This window comes from Camelina sativa, chromosome 7, assembly GCF_000633955.1.
Source record: "Camelina sativa cultivar DH55 chromosome 7, Cs, whole genome shotgun sequence".
NCBI classification, from domain to species: Eukaryota; Viridiplantae; Streptophyta; class Magnoliopsida; order Brassicales; family Brassicaceae; genus Camelina; species Camelina sativa.
Window position 1 is genome coordinate 30,058,642 of NC_025691.1, and position 16,664 is coordinate 30,075,305.

Here is a 16,664-nt window from a genome sequence, read left to right on the forward strand (position 1 = left end):
TTTTTTTTTTTTTTTTGTTTTTGTTTTTGTTGGTAATGATGGCCCATTTAACTTGAGATTTTGTGAAAAACTAGGCTTGAACAAGAGTCTGGGTTTTTCTTCAACATGAAGTATTTTGAGGATGAGGTGCACAATGGAAACTGGGATGAGGTCGAGAAGTATCTCTCTGGTTTTACTAAAGTTGATGATAACAGATATTCCATGAAGATTTTCTTTGAGATTAGGAAGCAGAAGTATCTTGAGGCCTTGGATAAGTAAAGTTCATTTCCATTTCTTAACAAAAGAAGCAGATTTGTGTGTTTTCATTTTTGTGAACTAACGCCGGGGTGCGGTGCGGTGCTTTTTTTTTTTGGTAGGCATGATCGTCCCAAGGCTGTTGAAATTTTGGTCAAGGATTTGAAAGTGTTTTCCACTTTTAATGAGGAGCTTTTCAAGGAAATCACTCAGCTCTTGACCTTAGAAAACTTCCGGTAAGCCATTTTCAGGGTTTAAAAAAAAAAAAAAAAGCTTTTGAGGTTTAACGATGATATACTGCTACAGAGAATGAACTTGTTTGAACTTCAGGGAGAACGAGCAGTTATCCAAGTATGGGGACACAAAGTCCGCCAGAGCTATCATGTTGGTTGAACTCAAGAAGTTGATTGAAGCGAATCCGTTATTCCGTGATAAATTGCAGTTTCCTACCCTTAGAAATTCACGGCTCAGGACTCTCATAAATCAGAGGTATTGATTTGTCCTAAAGTTCTTGTTTCACTTCAAATTTTCATTCCTCACCTGCTTTTTTTTGACTCGTTGTTTCTATATGATTGCATAACTTGCAGCTTAAATTGGCAACACCAGCTTTGTAAAAACCCAAGGCCAAACCCTGATATAAAGACTCTCTTTGTGGATCATTCCTGCCGACTACCAAATGATGCACGAGCACCATCCCCTGTCAACAATCCGCTGCTTGGATCATTACCAAAAGCTGGGGGATTTCCTCCTTTAGGCGCACACGGGGTAGGTCATTTTCCAGCTGATTGTTGTATTTCTATTAGTGCAATTTTCTCTCGTTTTGCTCCCAGCTCTATAGTTACCTTTACATGCCGTGCTTGACTTGCCTTTATGTCTTCAGCCATTTCAACCAACACCTTCTCCGGTTCCAACACCTCTTGCTGGCTGGATGTCTAGTCCTTCCTCTGTCCCTCATCCAGCTGTGTCTGGAGGAGCCATTGCTCTCGGCTCTCCATCCATCCAAGGTAATTTGCTTATCAAATTTAGTGTTTTGTTGTAGAAGCTTTGTAATGTTATTGTCTTTCAAATTCTATCCTTGCATTTCTTTTTTTTTTTAGAACCTTTGAGTTTCACCTGTGATCTATATGTAACATGTTCTCCTTTTTGGGTCTTAGCAGCCTTGAAGCACCCGAGAACTCCTCCAACTAATTCTGGTGTAGACTATCCATCAGGCGATTCAGACCATGTCTCAAAACGAACAAGACCTATGGGAATGTCTGACGAGGTGACAAAAATCTGAAGCAAAGATAATATGTTTTCTTATAAATACTACTTTTATGCAATTGGTAATGCATATTTTAACTTAAAAATGTATTTCTTCTTTGCTCCACCGTATGTAGGTAAGTCTAGGTGTGAACATGTTACCAATGACATTCCCAGGGCAGGCTCATGGCCACAATCAAACCTTCAAAGCACCTGATGACTTGCCCAAGACAGTGGCACGAACTTTGAGTCAGGGCTCATCTCCCATGAGCATGGATTTCCATCCTATTAAACAGACTCTGCTACTAGGTCTTTTTCTTGCTCTGGATATATATATATATATATATATATATATATATTTCATGTAACAAACGTCATCAGAAATTTTGTAACATCAGAAGTTTCTTGCGTCAATTTGCATTGTTCCAGTTGGTACGAATGTTGGAGATATTGGGCTCTGGGAAGTTGGTTCTCGAGAACGTCTAGTACAGAAGACTTTTAAAGTTTGGGACTTGAGTAAATGTTCGATGCCCTTGCAGGTGCTCTTATGAAAAAACAATCAGAATCTTATTATCTAGTATTTATTTGAAACTTGAGTAACATAAAATTTTGGTCTTTAGGCTGCTTTGGTGAAAGAACCTGTCGTTTCTGTCAACCGTGTGATTTGGAGCCCGGATGGTGCCTTATTCGGTAAGACTTTAGATTTGAAATGCTCTGTCAACTGATCTGGGTATTCATATGTGCGTTTTCAACTGGGTTTCAACTGCAGGAGTTGCTTATTCAAGACATATTGTACAGCTATACTCTTATCACGGTGGTGAAGATATGAGGCAGCATCTTGAGGTGTTATATGGTTTATAACGTCATTTTAGGAGCATGTCTTTTCATTTCCTGTAGTTACAAGCATTTGTTGGTTCTAGATTGATGCTCATGTTGGTGGTGTCAACGACATTGCATTCTCCACTCCAAACAAGCAACTATGTGTTACTACTTGTGGTGATGACAAAACCATCAAGGTTCAGTCTTTTATTTCCTTTTCATAACTCCCCTTTTTTTTTGGTTGGAAGTCAGAAAAGGACTAACCAATTCTTTGGATTAAGGTCTGGGATGCTGCAACGGGTGTAAAACGGCATACTTTTGAGGGCCATGAAGCTCCTGTTTACTCTATCTGCCCTCACTACAAGGAGAACATTCAGGTATAGCAATATTTCAACCGTTTCATATTTCCTAAGTACAAAATTTAAATTCGTTTAAATTTGGTTTCGGTCCTGACTTGTTTATTTTTTCTTGTGCTCAAGTTTATCTTTTCAACTGCGCTCGATGGGAAAATAAAAGCATGGTTATATGATAATATGGGATCTCGGGTTGACTATGAAGCTCCTGGTCGCTGGTGTACAACGATGGCCTACAGTGCTGATGGAACTAGGTTCTAGCATGATTCTCATTGTCTCTATGTCGTGGTTCTGTTCTGTCTCGTCATGATGTTATAATAAATCTATGGTCTAATTTTTGTTTTATGTACATGATAGGCTATTTTCTTGTGGGACGAGTAAAGATGGGGAATCGTTCATAGTTGAGTGGAATGAAAGCGAAGGAGCTGTTAAGAGAACTTATCAAGGATTCCACAAGCGTTCTCTTGGTGTTGTTCAGTTTGATACTACTAAAAACCGCTATCTCGCTGCGGGTGACGACTTCTCCATTAAGTTCTGGGATATGGACACTACACAGCTTTTGACTGCCATTGATGCTGATGGAGGTCTCCAGGTATGTAAATAAATACCTCGATCCTTCCTGGAAACCAAATGTTTTCATTTGAGCCATCATGACCCTCTATATTTTGTAGGCAAGTCCACGGATCCGGTTTAACAAGGAAGGCTCTCTCTTGGCCGTTTCTGCAAATGACAATATTATTAAGGTTGTGGCAAACTCAGATGGTCTGAGGCTATTGCACACAGTTGAAAACTTATCTTCTGAATCCTCTAAGGTACTAAATATTTTGCTCATTGGATCTTCAACAAGCAAATTACTAACTCCCAGATTGAAACTTTTTCAACACTCTATTTCTCATTTACATGTGCAGCCTGCAATTAACAGTATTCCGGTAGCAGAGAGACCTGCCTCTGTAGTTTCCATCCCTGGAATGGTACGAAATGGATTCTTTTTCCCCTTAAGTTTTTCTTTCTATTTTTTGTTTGCGTCCAATTATCGTCGTTGTCACTTACGTTCCCTGCAGAATGGAGATTCACGGAATATGGTGGATGTGAAGCCAGTGATAACTGAAGAAGCAAATGATAAGTCTAAGGTATGGAAGCTTACTGAAGTCGGCGAACCCTCTCAATGCCGTTCATTGAGACTCCCTGAGAATATGAGAGTCACCAAGGTACTAACACAGAGACTGACATAACTATACTTAAATGGCTTTGACCCTAATGACTCGAAACTCTAGCAGATATCGAGATTAATTTTCACAAATTCGGGAAATGCAATTTTGGCATTGGCATCAAATGCTATTCATCTGCTATGGAAGTGGCAGCGAAATGACCGTAATGCAACTGGAAAGGTACTTGTGGTCTAATATTTTCCTTTTAAGATTGTCAAAAGAAATGAAAACGTGATGAAAATCTATATCTGATTTGGTGTAGGCAACGGCTTCTTTACCTCCTCAACAGTGGCAACCAGCGAGCGGGATCTTAATGACAAATGATGTGGCTGAAACTAATCCAGAAGAAGCTGTACCATGTTTTGCTTTATCCAAGAATGATTCCTACGTGATGTCAGCATCCGGAGGAAAGATCTCTTTGTTTAATATGATGACGTTTAAGGTAAACTCCCAGCTAAAGCTAGTGCTCCGTCTAATGTACGCAAACAATGTTTCGTCTGTTACATTTGATTTTGTTGTTGGCTAAGCGCAGACAATGGCTACTTTCATGCCGCCTCCTCCTGCTGCAACGTTTCTTGCATTCCACCCTCAAGATAACAATATCATTGCGATCGGGATGGATGATAGTACAATACAGATTTACAATGTTCGCGTTGATGAGGTTAAGAGCAAGCTTAAAGGACATTCTAAGAGAATAACCGGCCTCGCTTTCTCCAATGTACTAAATGTTCTGGTTTCGTCTGGAGCAGACGCGCAGGTGTTGATTCATCGCATGCTTTGTAATCAAGAATTCCAATCTTTCTTTTCAAGTCTTGTTGTGAATTTTTGGTTTTTGTATCTATTCAGCTTTGTGTATGGAACACGGATGGATGGGAGAAACAGAAAAGCAAGGTTCTGCAAATTCCACAGGGAAGATCAACGGCGGCTCTTTCAGACACGCGTGTTCAGTTTCATCAAGATCAAGTACACTTCCTCGTTGTCCATGAAACGCAGCTCGCTATATACGAAACAACTAAGCTTGAATGCATGAAACAGGTTTTAATACTTCCTAATTTCTCTCTTTCTCTCCTCTCTCTCCATGCATCTCAAAGTCAAACCCTTAACGATTGTTTTATTTGTTATAGTGGCCAGTGCGTGAATCATCAGCTCCAATCACACATGCGACATTCTCATGTGATAGCCAACTGATATACACAAGTTTCATGGACGCTACAATCTGTGTCTTCAGCTCAGCAAACCTTCGATTGCGTTGCAGAGTCAATCCCTCTGCATATTTGCCAGCTTCTCTCAGGTGAGTGAAAAAATGGTGAATGAAATGAATATTAACAGAGCAATATTGAATATTGAATATCCATAATGTGTGTGCAGCAACTCGAATGTCCATCCACTGGTGATAGCGGCTCATCCGCAAGAATCCAACATGTTTGCTGTGGGTCTGTCAGACGGTGGAGTCCATATATTCGAGCCGCTTGAGTCTGAAGGCAAATGGGGAGTTGCTCCACCGCCTGAAAACGGCTCAGCCAGCGCTGTCATGGCTACACCTTCGGTTGGAGCTTCTGCCTCAGACCAACCTCAGAGATGATATGAAACCAATCTGCTTCAGTTATTTACTGCTGTCTCCTTTTTTTTTGGGTTATTTAGATCTTTTCAAATTTTTTTTTTTTTTTTTTTTGGTTTGGAAGAAAGCAATCTAACAAGGTGAGTGAATTAATGTAACATATTATCTATAGCAAGGTGTTACAGTTCCCTAATTGGTTAAATTCAATGTTGCTTGCTTTGATTTTTTTTTTTTTTTGGTTTTGAGAAGTCTCTGTGTTGCACGAACCATGGTCCGAAGCTAAGCACGAACTAGGAGGGAATAGGGATTAAATGCCACGTGCAGCTTAGATAATGGAGTTTGGTTTGGATAACGAACAATAATAAGACTGTGCGGCCCACGGCCCACGGCCCACGACCATATTTAATGAACCCCAATAATAATAATATCTTCAAAAATAAAAAAAATCAACTGAAAAACAAAAAAAAATTATCAAAATCTAGAAGGAGGCACACACAGACAGAGTGGAACAAGGTTCATCATACTCGCCAATCAACCATCGACCTCTAAGCTTAGCTACAATACTACAATGGCTACGCTACCAAAACTAGAGTTTGCCACGACCTTCCTCGCTTTCACTGCTCCTCGTTGCTCGACGGCCTTGAACTATGGCTTCTCTTCTTCTGCAGCCGTCCCGGTTTTCTCCAGGCGCAGAGCTACGACCGTTTCCTTCAGAGCGACGCAGTCGTTTTTCTATTCCCCGGTGGTTAATTCCAGTCGCCGTCGAAGATTCTCATCTGTCTCGGCCTCAGCTTCCGCCCCGCCGCAGACTGAAGATTCCGATGTTACCACTAAGATTCCGCCAGATAACCGGATTCCGGCTACTATAATCACGGGGTTTCTGGGCTCTGGCAAGGTCAGAGTATTTTCAATTTCATTATCATTTTAGGGTTCCTGTATTTTCATCCGGCGAAGTGTTACAACCGTTCAATTTATAGTGAGAGACTTCATGGAAATTATAGCGTTTGGTTATTGTGTTTATTATGATGAACAGACGACATTGCTGAATCATATACTGACCAGAGACCATGGGAAACGCATTGCCGTGATCGAGAATGAGGTAAGTTGATATATACTCGCCTAAAATTAGTATAATGTTGTTTGATTTTAATGTTTTGACTTTTCTCTAACTCATGTTTGATGTGAATTTCTCAGTATGGTGAAGTTGACATTGATGGTTCACTTGTTGCTGCTAAATCTGTGGGAGCAGAGGATATTGTGATGCTCAACAATGGCTGCCTGTGTTGCACTGTTAGGGGTGATCTTGTGAGGATGATTGGAGAATTAGTCAATAAGAAGAAAGGAAGGTTCGACCATATTGTGATAGAGACTACAGGTAGGGAACATATTTTTATTTAGTACCACTCTAAGCTCTAGAGCTACTTATCCTTTATCAAAAACTTACTTTCTCTGCTTAAAGAATCTGGGGAATGAGTAATAATGAGTATGTGATGTATATTTCTTTTTCAGGATTGGCAAACCCTGCTCCAATTATCCAAACCTTTTATGCTGAAGAAGGAATTTTCAATGATGTCAAACTGGACGGCGTTGTTACTCTTGTTGATGCTAAGCATGCTCGTTTGCACCTAGATGAGGTCAAACCCAAAGGTGTTGTCAATGAGGCTGTTGAACAAATTGCGTATGCAGATCGTATCATAGTTAATAAGGTAGCCAAATTTCTTTGTAACTCAACTGTTTCAAAAAGAATGATAGTTTTCGTGATCTTGTGAGGTTGAATCTCTCTAAAATACTTTATAGTTTACAAATAACTTCATTTGCACAAATGGTATTGACATGTAGTCAGGAAGTCATGGATCCATGTTTTACCCCAGTGTGTAGGGTAGTTATCGTTTGTCCATAATATATCGTTTTCCCTTGACATATCCGCTTTCTGAAAAGTAATTGTACTTTGTTGCAGACTGATCTTGTTGGTGAAGCAGAATTGGGTTTGGTGGTGCAACGCATAAAGGTACATCACGCATCCTCTTTTTTTTTTCATGTATTTCACTAGATGATTATATGTTACTTGTTCCCAGCTTTCTATCAGACGGTTCTTGGTTATTTTGTTCCATGTTAACGTATTTGCTATGTTACAGACAATAAATAGCATGGCTCAGATGACGCGTACAAAGTACGGAAATGTTGACTTGGATTATGTTCTTGGGATTGGAGGTTTTGATCTAGAGAGGTCTGCTTCTTGTTCAACTTATGATAATGGTGTCTTGTAGCTTAACGCAATTATTAAGGTGTTTATTGCTTTATCAGGATCGAAAGCTCTGTGAATGAAGATGACAAAGGAGATCACCATGATCACGACCATGATCATCACCATGATCACGACCACCATCATCACGATGAACATGGTAAGGTTATTTGGAAAGCCTTGATTAGTTATACGAATTGCATGCTCCAGCTTTACAAACATGGATTTTTGATTCTGGTCTCTCTCATCACAACCTAATCAGTCTCTGATTCTAATACGGCAGAGCATCATCATCATTCTCATGATCACACCCATGATCCTGGTGTTTCTTCAGTCAGTATAGTTTGCGAAGGAAGCTTAGACCTTGAAAAGGTAATATATAGATAATTAGCATCTTGAGAGGCACACAAAAGTCTCATATAAAGCAACTGTTTTGATGAAACCCTATGTTAATCTTCAAATTTTGTCACAATCCATCAGGCAAACATGTGGCTAGGGACGTTGCTGATGGAACGTAGTGAGGACATCTACAGAATGAAAGGTCTCCTCTCGGTCCACTCCATGGAGGAGAGATTCGTGTTTCAAGGAGTCCATGACATATTTCAAGGATCACCAGACCGGTTATGGGGAAGAGATGAGGCCAGAGTGAACAAGATTGTCTTCATTGGCAAGAATTTGAACAGGGAAGAGTTAGAGAAGGGTTTTAAAGCTTGTTTGATTTAATTTTTGGAATCTTTATCTTTATACACTATGTGTATGTATACCGAGGAAAATAGTCACTGGAGTTGTTGTAACGCATCACTATTGTGGCATAGGTCCCGACTTAAGAAATTTCATTTCAATATTTCGTGATTGTCTACTTCAATGTCGATGGCTCCTGGATATAAGGTTAAGTAGATAACGTAATAAAAAAGGAATGTACGGGTATTGGAAAGACATCCGGTTGTAAAACATATATGGAAGAGATGCTGTTGTAAAACATATATTGAAAAACAAGTAGTCATATTACACCGGAGATCTCGATGAGAACTACAAAAGGTTCCACCAAAGTCAGATCAAATCATCGAAATTCAACTAAACCAAAAGAAAACCCAAGTTCATCTACTTGCATAGTTGCATAACGTCTTGGTCAGACCCATGTCCACAAAAAGTCTAAAAGCTCTTACACTTGATTAGTGATCAAGTATTTTTGGAATGAACATGTTTTCGTAGATCATTGGTAATACACTGGATCCATGAGAATTAACCTCGTAAGCTGGATTTAGCATGACAACTTCACACCCTGTAACCCGTTTTGGAATCTTTTTGACTTTATTGATGACGTTTCCGAAACTTTCATTTAGCATCAGTTTCTTCAAAACTAGACACTCCCTTATAAAGTATCTTGCTAGCTGCATCTTGCTTGATGTCTTTGTAACTGTGGTTGGTATCTTCAAAAGGACAAACTTGACGGATAACTTGAAACACTGAGGAACAAATGAGTCTTTAATCTCCTTCGTCTCTGGAAGGCCGTCAAATTCCTGATGATACAACAACACCAAAGGAAATTTAGTTCTTCATTGTTGGAAATGAATCTCAAAACGTAATTTACAAAAGTAATGGAAATGATGCACTACACACCAAGTCGAGTGAGTTCAGATTCGGGCAGTAACCAAGAAACGTTGCAAACATTTCCCAAGAAGACTCAGGCAACGAAGCATGCAAGCAAGTCAAGTTAAAGAACTGAGGTAGCGGATCCAATCTGTAACAATCAGCGATCTTCTGTGTATCGAAAAAGAAAAATGTCATAATTAAGAAATTGGTACAATCCGAATTGTTACTGAATGAATAAAGCTTGGTGCCTACCTCTAGAGTTCGAGCAGAGATTGTCATTTCTTGGACTGTGGATATGGCTGTGAGAAAACCAAGGATCATATGATCATCATCATCCTCCTCCACATCAAAGTTAAGATCGATGTTCACCTTTGCATAAGGAGCAATACTCTGAACTATGAAACTCTCAGATTGGTAATTGATGATACTCATATACTCGAGTTTGGGAGCATGAATTACAACCTCAGGATCTCCACCTTCCTCACGCATAGACTCTAGTTTGAAGAGTCTCAGTGACGGAGAACGCACACAAACAACTCCGAGATGATCACGAGGATGCGTGACTACGATTAACTCGTTGATAGCTGAGCATCTTGATACGAGAGTCTCAAATATTGAGGCTCCGTCAAACTTGACGGCTTCGAGATGCATAGTCTTGAGGCAAGGCAAAGAAACCAATTCCAATTTTGATTTAGGAGGAGCATCGAAGGCTACACCATAGAGGGTTAAACTCACCAGCGTCGCACATGAGTAAAGGGAGAGAGGCATCCTCACCGAATCCGGGGCATCAACCTTACTAACAAGTGTCATATGAGAAACCCCACGGTTGACGACATCATCCATGAGAGACACGAAAGAATCCTCACAATGCTCTTCGAGGTCAGCGTCATAAACCCACCTGAATCTCTCCAAGTTCACATTTTTGTTAGACTCTTCCATAAAGGTATCAAAGAAGTACTTCAAGCCCCAATAATCAGGGAAGTTAAAGGAGTCAAGGTCCAGCGCAGGAACGTGTTTCCATAGATATCTCCATCGCTTAGACAAAAGGCTTGTGCGAACAGAATCCTTGGTGGAGAGGTTCCAGAGGATACGACGTAGCAGATCATCGGGTAAACCGCTTATCCTATCGGATCGCCTCTCGTTTACAGAGGTTGTAGCCATGCCTAACCCCTAAATTTTTTACACAGAAAACACATAAATACATTTTTTAAAATAAAAATCAGCATGAAAAATAATCGTTTGGGATAAATCACAGAGTAAAGTATACTCACCACCGACTCTGTTTAGCCAAAAAAAGTATAGACGACCTCCAGAGAAAGAACAGCAATATTTATTTTAAGGAATACTGAAAATAGTAACTGAGCCTCTGCCCTCTAGGTCTTTTCGTTGCCGGCGAGAGAAGTAGAAGAAGAAGAAGACACGGAGGCTTTCTCTTAAAAAGAAAATGGTCAAAGTCGGTCAGTGTAAATAATAAATAACTGACCTTCATTGACCTTTTTTAATGGTAATTAATTTTCTTACCATTAAAATTGATAATTAAAAATATACACTATTCAATAGTGGGATAAGATTTCGTATAATCTGAAAAGACCACCAGAGAAAATAATGATTGCCAGTTTGCCACCATTCCTTAACCTTTTGGTTTTCTTTCTAAATTTCGTTTCATTAATGCGTAACAGTATTTTAGATTTTGATGTTATCTCCTCCGTCTCAACTCCCATGTACGTTTTTGACTTTTTTCAAAGTATTTTGTGTTCATATGATACTAAAAGTATATAAATCACTGATTCTAAATCTAGAATCTTCATACAAAATTGAAAAATGGAAAAAATGTCTAATAATCAAATTAATTAAAATTTCAAAATTTTATACTTTTCAATAGATCAATATTTTAAAAAACTTACTGGGTTTTATATAAATAAACCAAAATTTAAAGCATTAACACATAACAATGAAGAAATCAGTAATGATCAATAGTGTGATAAAATTGGTATAACTATAATCTGAAAAGACCACACGAGAAAATAATGATTGCTACCATTCCTTAATCTTTTGGTTTTCCTTCTAATCAATGCGTAACAGTATTTTAGATTTTGATGTTATCTCTTCCGTCTCAACTCCCAAGTCCCAAGTTTGTTATTTAAGTATGTATAACATTTTGTCTTCACAACTTGTCACTATTAAGTATTCCTTCTATTTCAAAATATAAGATGTTTTTGAAAAGTTTTTTGTTTCATAATATATGATGTTTTTAATTTTCTATACAATTTTTAGATTAGTTTAGTATTCTATATTAATCTGCATACTTTAGTTAAAACATTCTATATTTTAAAACAGTTTGAAACTCTTAGACGGGATTTGTAAATTGTAACTAACCGGAACCAGCTACACTCGCCGCTAGATTAGCATCAATCCACCGACCTCTGTAAAAATATAGTATTTTTTTTAACTTCGCCGATAGGGTTTAGAATGGGCCTACCGACCTTTAATGGGCTTAATAATTATGTAACCCAATAAATATCAGAACCAGCCCAGTCAGCTCCGTAAGAAGAAAACTCCGGGTCGGGCATTGAGTTATCTTGCTGCTCCGCTCCGTAAGACAAAAACCTAGAAAGAAATCGTTATGCGATTCGAGAGATTTGCAGAATTTGTTTGATTTTGAGGTTTCGATTAGCCTTGGGGGTCTCTGAGTGTGAAAGCGAGTAAATTGCTGAATTCGATATCTGAGAAAACCCAACCATGGAAGATGACGATAGTTACGTTGAGTATGTTCCAGTAGCGAAGCGTAGAGCAATGGAAGAGCAGAAGATTCTTCAGCGTAAAGGAAAAGCTTCTGAATTGGAGGAAGAAGAAGCTGAAAAGGATAAGCTCGCTGAAGCTAAACCTAGTTTACTCGTTCAAGCAACTCAGCTCAAGAAAGATGTACCCGAAGTCAGTGCTACTGAGCAAATCATCTTACAAGAGAAAGAGATGATGGAGCATTTATCTGATAAGAAGACGCTCATGTCAGTTCGTGAACTCGCCAAAGGTATCACTTACACTGAGCCTCTTTTAACTGGCTGGAAACCTCCTTTGCATATTCGTAGGATGTCTAGTAAACAGAGAGATCTGATTAGGAAGCAATGGCATATTATTGTTAACGGCGATGATATCCCTCCGCCTATCAAGAACTTCAAGGATATGAAGTTTCCTAGACCTGTTCTCGATACCCTCAAGGAGAAAGGGATTGTGCAGCCTACTCCCATTCAAGTTCAGGGTCTTCCTGTGATCTTGGCTGGGAGAGATATGATTGGGATTGCCTTCACTGGTTCTGGAAAGACTTTGGTTTTTGTGCTTCCTATGATCATGATTGCTCTCCAAGAAGAGATGATGATGCCTATTGCTCCTGGAGAAGGTCCTATTGGGCTTATTGTTTGTCCTTCTAGAGAGCTTGCTAGGCAGACTTATGAAGTCGTTGAGCAGTTTGTGGCTCCTTTAGTTAAAGCTGGATATCCGCCATTGCGGTCTTTGTTATGTATTGGAGGTATTGATATGAAATCCCAGTTGGAGGTTGTCAGGGGAGGTGTCCACATCGTTGTTGCTACCCCTGGGAGGTTAAAGGATATGCTCGCCAAGAAAAAGATGAGCTTAGATGCTTGCAGGTATGACCTTTTTTTTTTTTTTGCTTCTTTTCAATATGATTAAACCAACCTGATTGTAATATATGTTTGCTTCTTCTGTCTGCCCTGCGGTGTTGTTTGATCTTATATTCTCGTTTTCTGAGTTATGATTCTTGGGGGTTTCTGTTTGTTTGTGGCTTATTGTGTTTTGCTGTTTCTGGCTCTAGGATCTGTTAGCAGCTTAGCGCTTCTTTGCCATATATGTTCTTTATTGTGTGATTCGTTAGTGTTTGTTTTGCTTTCAATATATTTTCAGCACTCATGTTTCTTTCTGAATGCATCTTTCTTGTCTTTAATGTCTTAAGGCTGTGCCATCTAACTTTAAAATCTAGATAATGTTGGATGAGGATGATATTTACCTTCCTTTTTTTTCCTTATTATAGGTACCTGACGCTAGATGAAGCAGATAGGTTGGTTGATTTGGGTTTCGAAGATGACATAAGGGAAGTCTTTGATCACTTTAAGTCTCAACGTCAAACACTTCTGTTTTCTGCCACAATGCCCACAAAAATTCAAATCTTTGCCAGAAGTGCGCTGGTGAAACCTGTGACTGTTAATGTAGGAAGAGCTGGAGCTGCGAATCTTGATGTGATCCAGGAGGTAGAATACGTCAAACAAGAAGCAAAGATTGTTTACCTCCTCGAGTGTCTACAGAAAACCTCTCCACCGGTTTTAATATTCTGTGAGAACAAGGCTGATGTTGATGATATTCACGAGTACTTGTTACTGAAAGGAGTGGAAGCAGTGGCCATCCATGGAGGAAAAGATCAAGAAGACAGAGAGTACGCAATCTCTTCGTTTAAGGCTGGGAAGAAAGATGTCTTGGTCGCAACTGATATTGCTTCAAAGGGTCTGGATTTCCCTGATATACAACATGTCATCAACTATGACATGCCAGCAGAGATTGAGAACTATGTGCATAGGATAGGACGAACAGGTCGGTGTGGTAAAACTGGGATAGCAACTACATTTATAAACAAGAATCAAAGCGAAACCACACTGCTCGATTTGAAACACTTGTTGCAAGAAGCCAAACAGAGGATTCCGCCTGTCCTTGCTGAGCTGAATGATCCAATGGAAGAAGCAGAGACCATTGCAAATGCTAGTGGTGTCAAGGGTTGTGCGTATTGTGGTGGTCTAGGACATCGTATTCGAGACTGTCCAAAACTTGAGCACCAGAAGAGTGTGGCCATATCTAATTCTAGAAAAGACTATTTTGGCTCTGGTGGCTACAGAGGAGAAATATAATCCTTCTTTCCAATCATCTTTGTTTTTGGTCCCTTTTGCTAGTTATCTAATCTTCGCTACTGTGATGTTTTATGTTCCATCTTGTATTTCTACAGCTTTAAACTTGTGTTCTCGCCATCTGATTAAGAAACTCTGATGGTGTTCCCTACTATATATACCTTTGATATCTCTTATCCATCTATAACTTACGTAAAAAATAAACTCACGATTTTGAATCTCAAAGATTATTCTACTTAATATATAAATTGCTCTATGGCTAATTTGGCTTTAGAGTGCTGTTTCTCTAACTTTTATTCAGTCAAAACTGATAAACTTTTTATTCAGTCAGTCAAAACTGATAAACTTTTTATTCAGTCAAAACTGATAAAATCATAGTTTGACCATTACTGATTGAAAAACTGACCATACAAATTGAGACCAGACATAAAAGCAAATAAAACTTTGACCAATATTGATTGAAAAACAATGTAGTCATCACGGTCTCAGAGTTATAAATAGACATTTTCATAAGAACCCAATCATAAAACATACAACAACAACAAAAAAAAGAGAAGAAAAACTAAAGTAGAAATATGGGGAAAGTAATAAGCATGGCGTTGATAATGATGATATTGGCAGTGATTGTGATAGAAGGCGAAGCAAAATCGGAGATAGAATGCAGTAGGATTTGTCGAAATCATTGTAAACGCACATCACCGGTATCAGAATGTGCGGCTTGTCGTAAAAAATGCTACCAATCTCCACCGGTTGCAATGAGAGCCAGGAACCGTGTCACAGAGTCGGAAGAACAAAAACGTCAATAAAATATATTATTTGTTTTGATTTATAGAAAAATTATATGGTGATTTTATGAATGAAGGTTCGTCCAAACATTTTAGTATTATTTCTATACTACCATTTAATAATAAGATGATATATTTTATGTTTTTCGTAATTTACATACATATATAGAAAACATAGCATATATGACTATATGAGTAACAATGCGAATGAAAATGGTTGAATACTACGTAAATTAGTTTGAGCAAAGTCTAATCTTATAATTATACATTAAAAAAAACATTTTGATGTTTAGAAAACTGCGCAAATTCGAAAATACATTTATAAAAAATAACTATAACACGTTTTGTAACTGAAGTTACTTTAAGTAAGTATATAATTAATTGGAGTAACTTTAAGTAAGTATATAATTAATTTAATTCAACTGAATATAGTAAATAAATGATAATTAATTAGTAACTATGGGCCTACGATTTCAACTGAATATAGTAATAGTGAATCATAGAATTGTGGGCTTGAGATTGTTGGGCTCCGTCAAAAGTCCACAACAAAACATGGACACTATACTATTACTAACACACGCGCACCAGTTGCGCGTAAAGCGCGTGTATCCAAAATGCCTAGACTAAAAAAAAACCCACCGAAAACGCTATTTTTTAGCCTAATTACGTTTTCTAAAAGAACCCGGCGCGTGAAACAAAGGATGTAACGTTTTGTATTGGTTTGTTTTGTTTTAATTTTGAATCCACTTTTTAGTATTATATAGACGTGTTTTAGACGATCCATGATTTTTTGATTCATTTTAGTATCTTGTAGTTGTACATAATTTCTTGTAATCACTGGATTCTTGTTATTTAGTATTTTTATTCAATAAACATCTAAAGAGACTTTTTTTTGCTGGTAAAGGAATCTATGATTATGAACTGTGATGCTTCTCTCAAGTACGGAGATAAGAACTTTCAGCAAACTCTTAGACACAAGAAATTTAAAGTTAAATAAGAAGACTTTGACAGATTTAGGATCACTTGTTTGGTTGGTGAGTTTCCTAAACATCTAGATAGATTTTTACGTTTTGGTAATGGCCCCCATTAAACAAAATTTAAAGCACCTCCTCTATAACCAGCATGATTATATTTAGGAGAAGATCCTGAAGAGGAAACCACCATGTGTGGCGAAGAAGGGAGCAAAGACGAGAGACTCAACAGCCATTAGCTTGATCAATATGTTAAGCGACGGTCCTGATGTATCCTTTAACGGGTCCCCTATTGTGTCGCCTATCACCGCTGCCTTGTGTGGCTCTGACCCTTTTGGTCCTAAGCTCCTCGCGTGCTCTGATGCACCCGCCTGCGCTTATAGTTTCGCAATCGTTAAATATCTCTCATTTCAGGTTTTTTAATTCACGCATCTCTCAAAAGGCTTACTTACCTCAATGTACTTCTTGGCATTGTCCCAGGCTCCACCAGTGTTTGATGCAGATATCGCAATCTGTTCAAATACTCCCAACAATCTTAATAATGATATGTAAGCTAAGGAGAAGAACACTGGAACCAGTAAACTATAAGATCATATTACCTGAACTCCGGAGATAAGGGAGCCAGCGAGGACACCAGAGAGGGTCTCAACGCCGAAAAAGAAACCGACAATCAGAGGCGTTAGCATGACGAGGCAACCGGGAGGAATCATTTCCTTGATGGAAGCATCGGTTGAGATCTTAACGCAGGTTGCATA

The 16,664-nt window shown here is 38.6% G+C and overlaps 6 protein-coding genes across 8 annotated transcripts; 4 read left to right on the forward strand and 2 right to left on the reverse strand.

Moving 5' to 3' along the window:
- LOC104703390 (topless-related protein 1-like) lies at positions 75-5,438 on the forward strand (the record flags this gene model as incomplete). The annotated part of the gene is given in 23 exon segments (XM_010419397.2): positions 75-254; positions 357-470; positions 565-723; positions 822-999; positions 1,115-1,238; positions 1,392-1,498; positions 1,614-1,785; positions 1,906-2,015; positions 2,097-2,166; positions 2,246-2,319; positions 2,397-2,492; positions 2,577-2,672; positions 2,775-2,902; positions 3,006-3,240; positions 3,320-3,460; positions 3,557-3,619; positions 3,710-3,856; positions 3,926-4,036; positions 4,119-4,298; positions 4,389-4,613; positions 4,703-4,891; positions 4,981-5,147; positions 5,225-5,438. Coding segments are annotated over 23 exon segments (3,280 nt in total), but the record flags the coding sequence as incomplete, so codon positions are not given.
- Positions 5,861-8,508, forward strand: LOC104703391 (uncharacterized GTP-binding protein YjiA). Of its 2 annotated transcripts, none has more exons than XM_019228020.1 (9): positions 5,861-6,309; positions 6,448-6,513; positions 6,609-6,789; positions 6,924-7,120; positions 7,372-7,422; positions 7,550-7,641; positions 7,719-7,816; positions 7,919-8,028; positions 8,137-8,508. In XM_019228020.1, the coding sequence occupies exons 1-9, from the start codon at positions 5,983-5,985 to the stop codon at positions 8,377-8,379; spliced, it is 1,365 nt and encodes a 454-aa protein (XP_019083565.1). In that variant the 5' UTR covers positions 5,861-5,982; the 3' UTR covers positions 8,380-8,508. The 2 variants fall into 2 exon arrangements, with proteins under 2 accessions (XP_019083565.1, XP_010417700.1); XM_010419398.2 differs by having other exon boundaries at positions 7,940-8,028.
- Positions 8,623-10,703, reverse strand: LOC104703392 (F-box/FBD/LRR-repeat protein At1g80470-like). Of its 2 annotated transcripts, none has more exons than XM_010419400.2 (4): positions 10,521-10,703; positions 9,502-10,419; positions 9,277-9,414; positions 8,623-9,176 (listed from the first exon to the last, which is right to left on the reverse strand). In XM_010419400.2, the coding sequence occupies exons 2-4, from the start codon at positions 10,408-10,410 to the stop codon at positions 8,829-8,831; spliced, it is 1,395 nt and encodes a 464-aa protein (XP_010417702.1). In that variant the 5' UTR covers positions 10,411-10,419; positions 10,521-10,703; the 3' UTR covers positions 8,623-8,828. The 2 variants fall into 2 exon arrangements, with proteins under 2 accessions (XP_010417702.1, XP_010417701.1); XM_010419399.2 differs by having other exon boundaries at positions 9,277-9,417.
- On the forward strand, positions 11,802-14,335 carry LOC104703394 (DEAD-box ATP-dependent RNA helicase 35-like). The gene is made up of 2 exons (XM_010419401.2): positions 11,802-12,890; positions 13,292-14,335. The coding sequence occupies exons 1-2, from the start codon at positions 11,989-11,991 to the stop codon at positions 14,154-14,156; spliced, it is 1,767 nt and encodes a 588-aa protein (XP_010417703.1). The 5' UTR covers positions 11,802-11,988; the 3' UTR covers positions 14,157-14,335.
- LOC109125684 lies at positions 14,646-15,926 on the forward strand. The gene is made up of 2 exons (XM_019228021.1): positions 14,646-15,015; positions 15,843-15,926. Exon 1 carries the CDS (start codon positions 14,729-14,731, stop codon positions 14,957-14,959), a length of 231 nt encoding a protein of 76 aa, XP_019083566.1. The 5' UTR covers positions 14,646-14,728; the 3' UTR covers positions 14,960-15,015; positions 15,843-15,926.
- LOC104705099 (pyrophosphate-energized vacuolar membrane proton pump 1-like) lies at positions 15,850-16,664 on the reverse strand (the record flags this gene model as incomplete). The annotated part of the gene is made up of 3 exons (XM_010421087.1): positions 15,850-16,280; positions 16,362-16,421; positions 16,509-16,664. Coding segments are annotated over 3 exons (426 nt in total), but the record flags the coding sequence as incomplete, so codon positions are not given.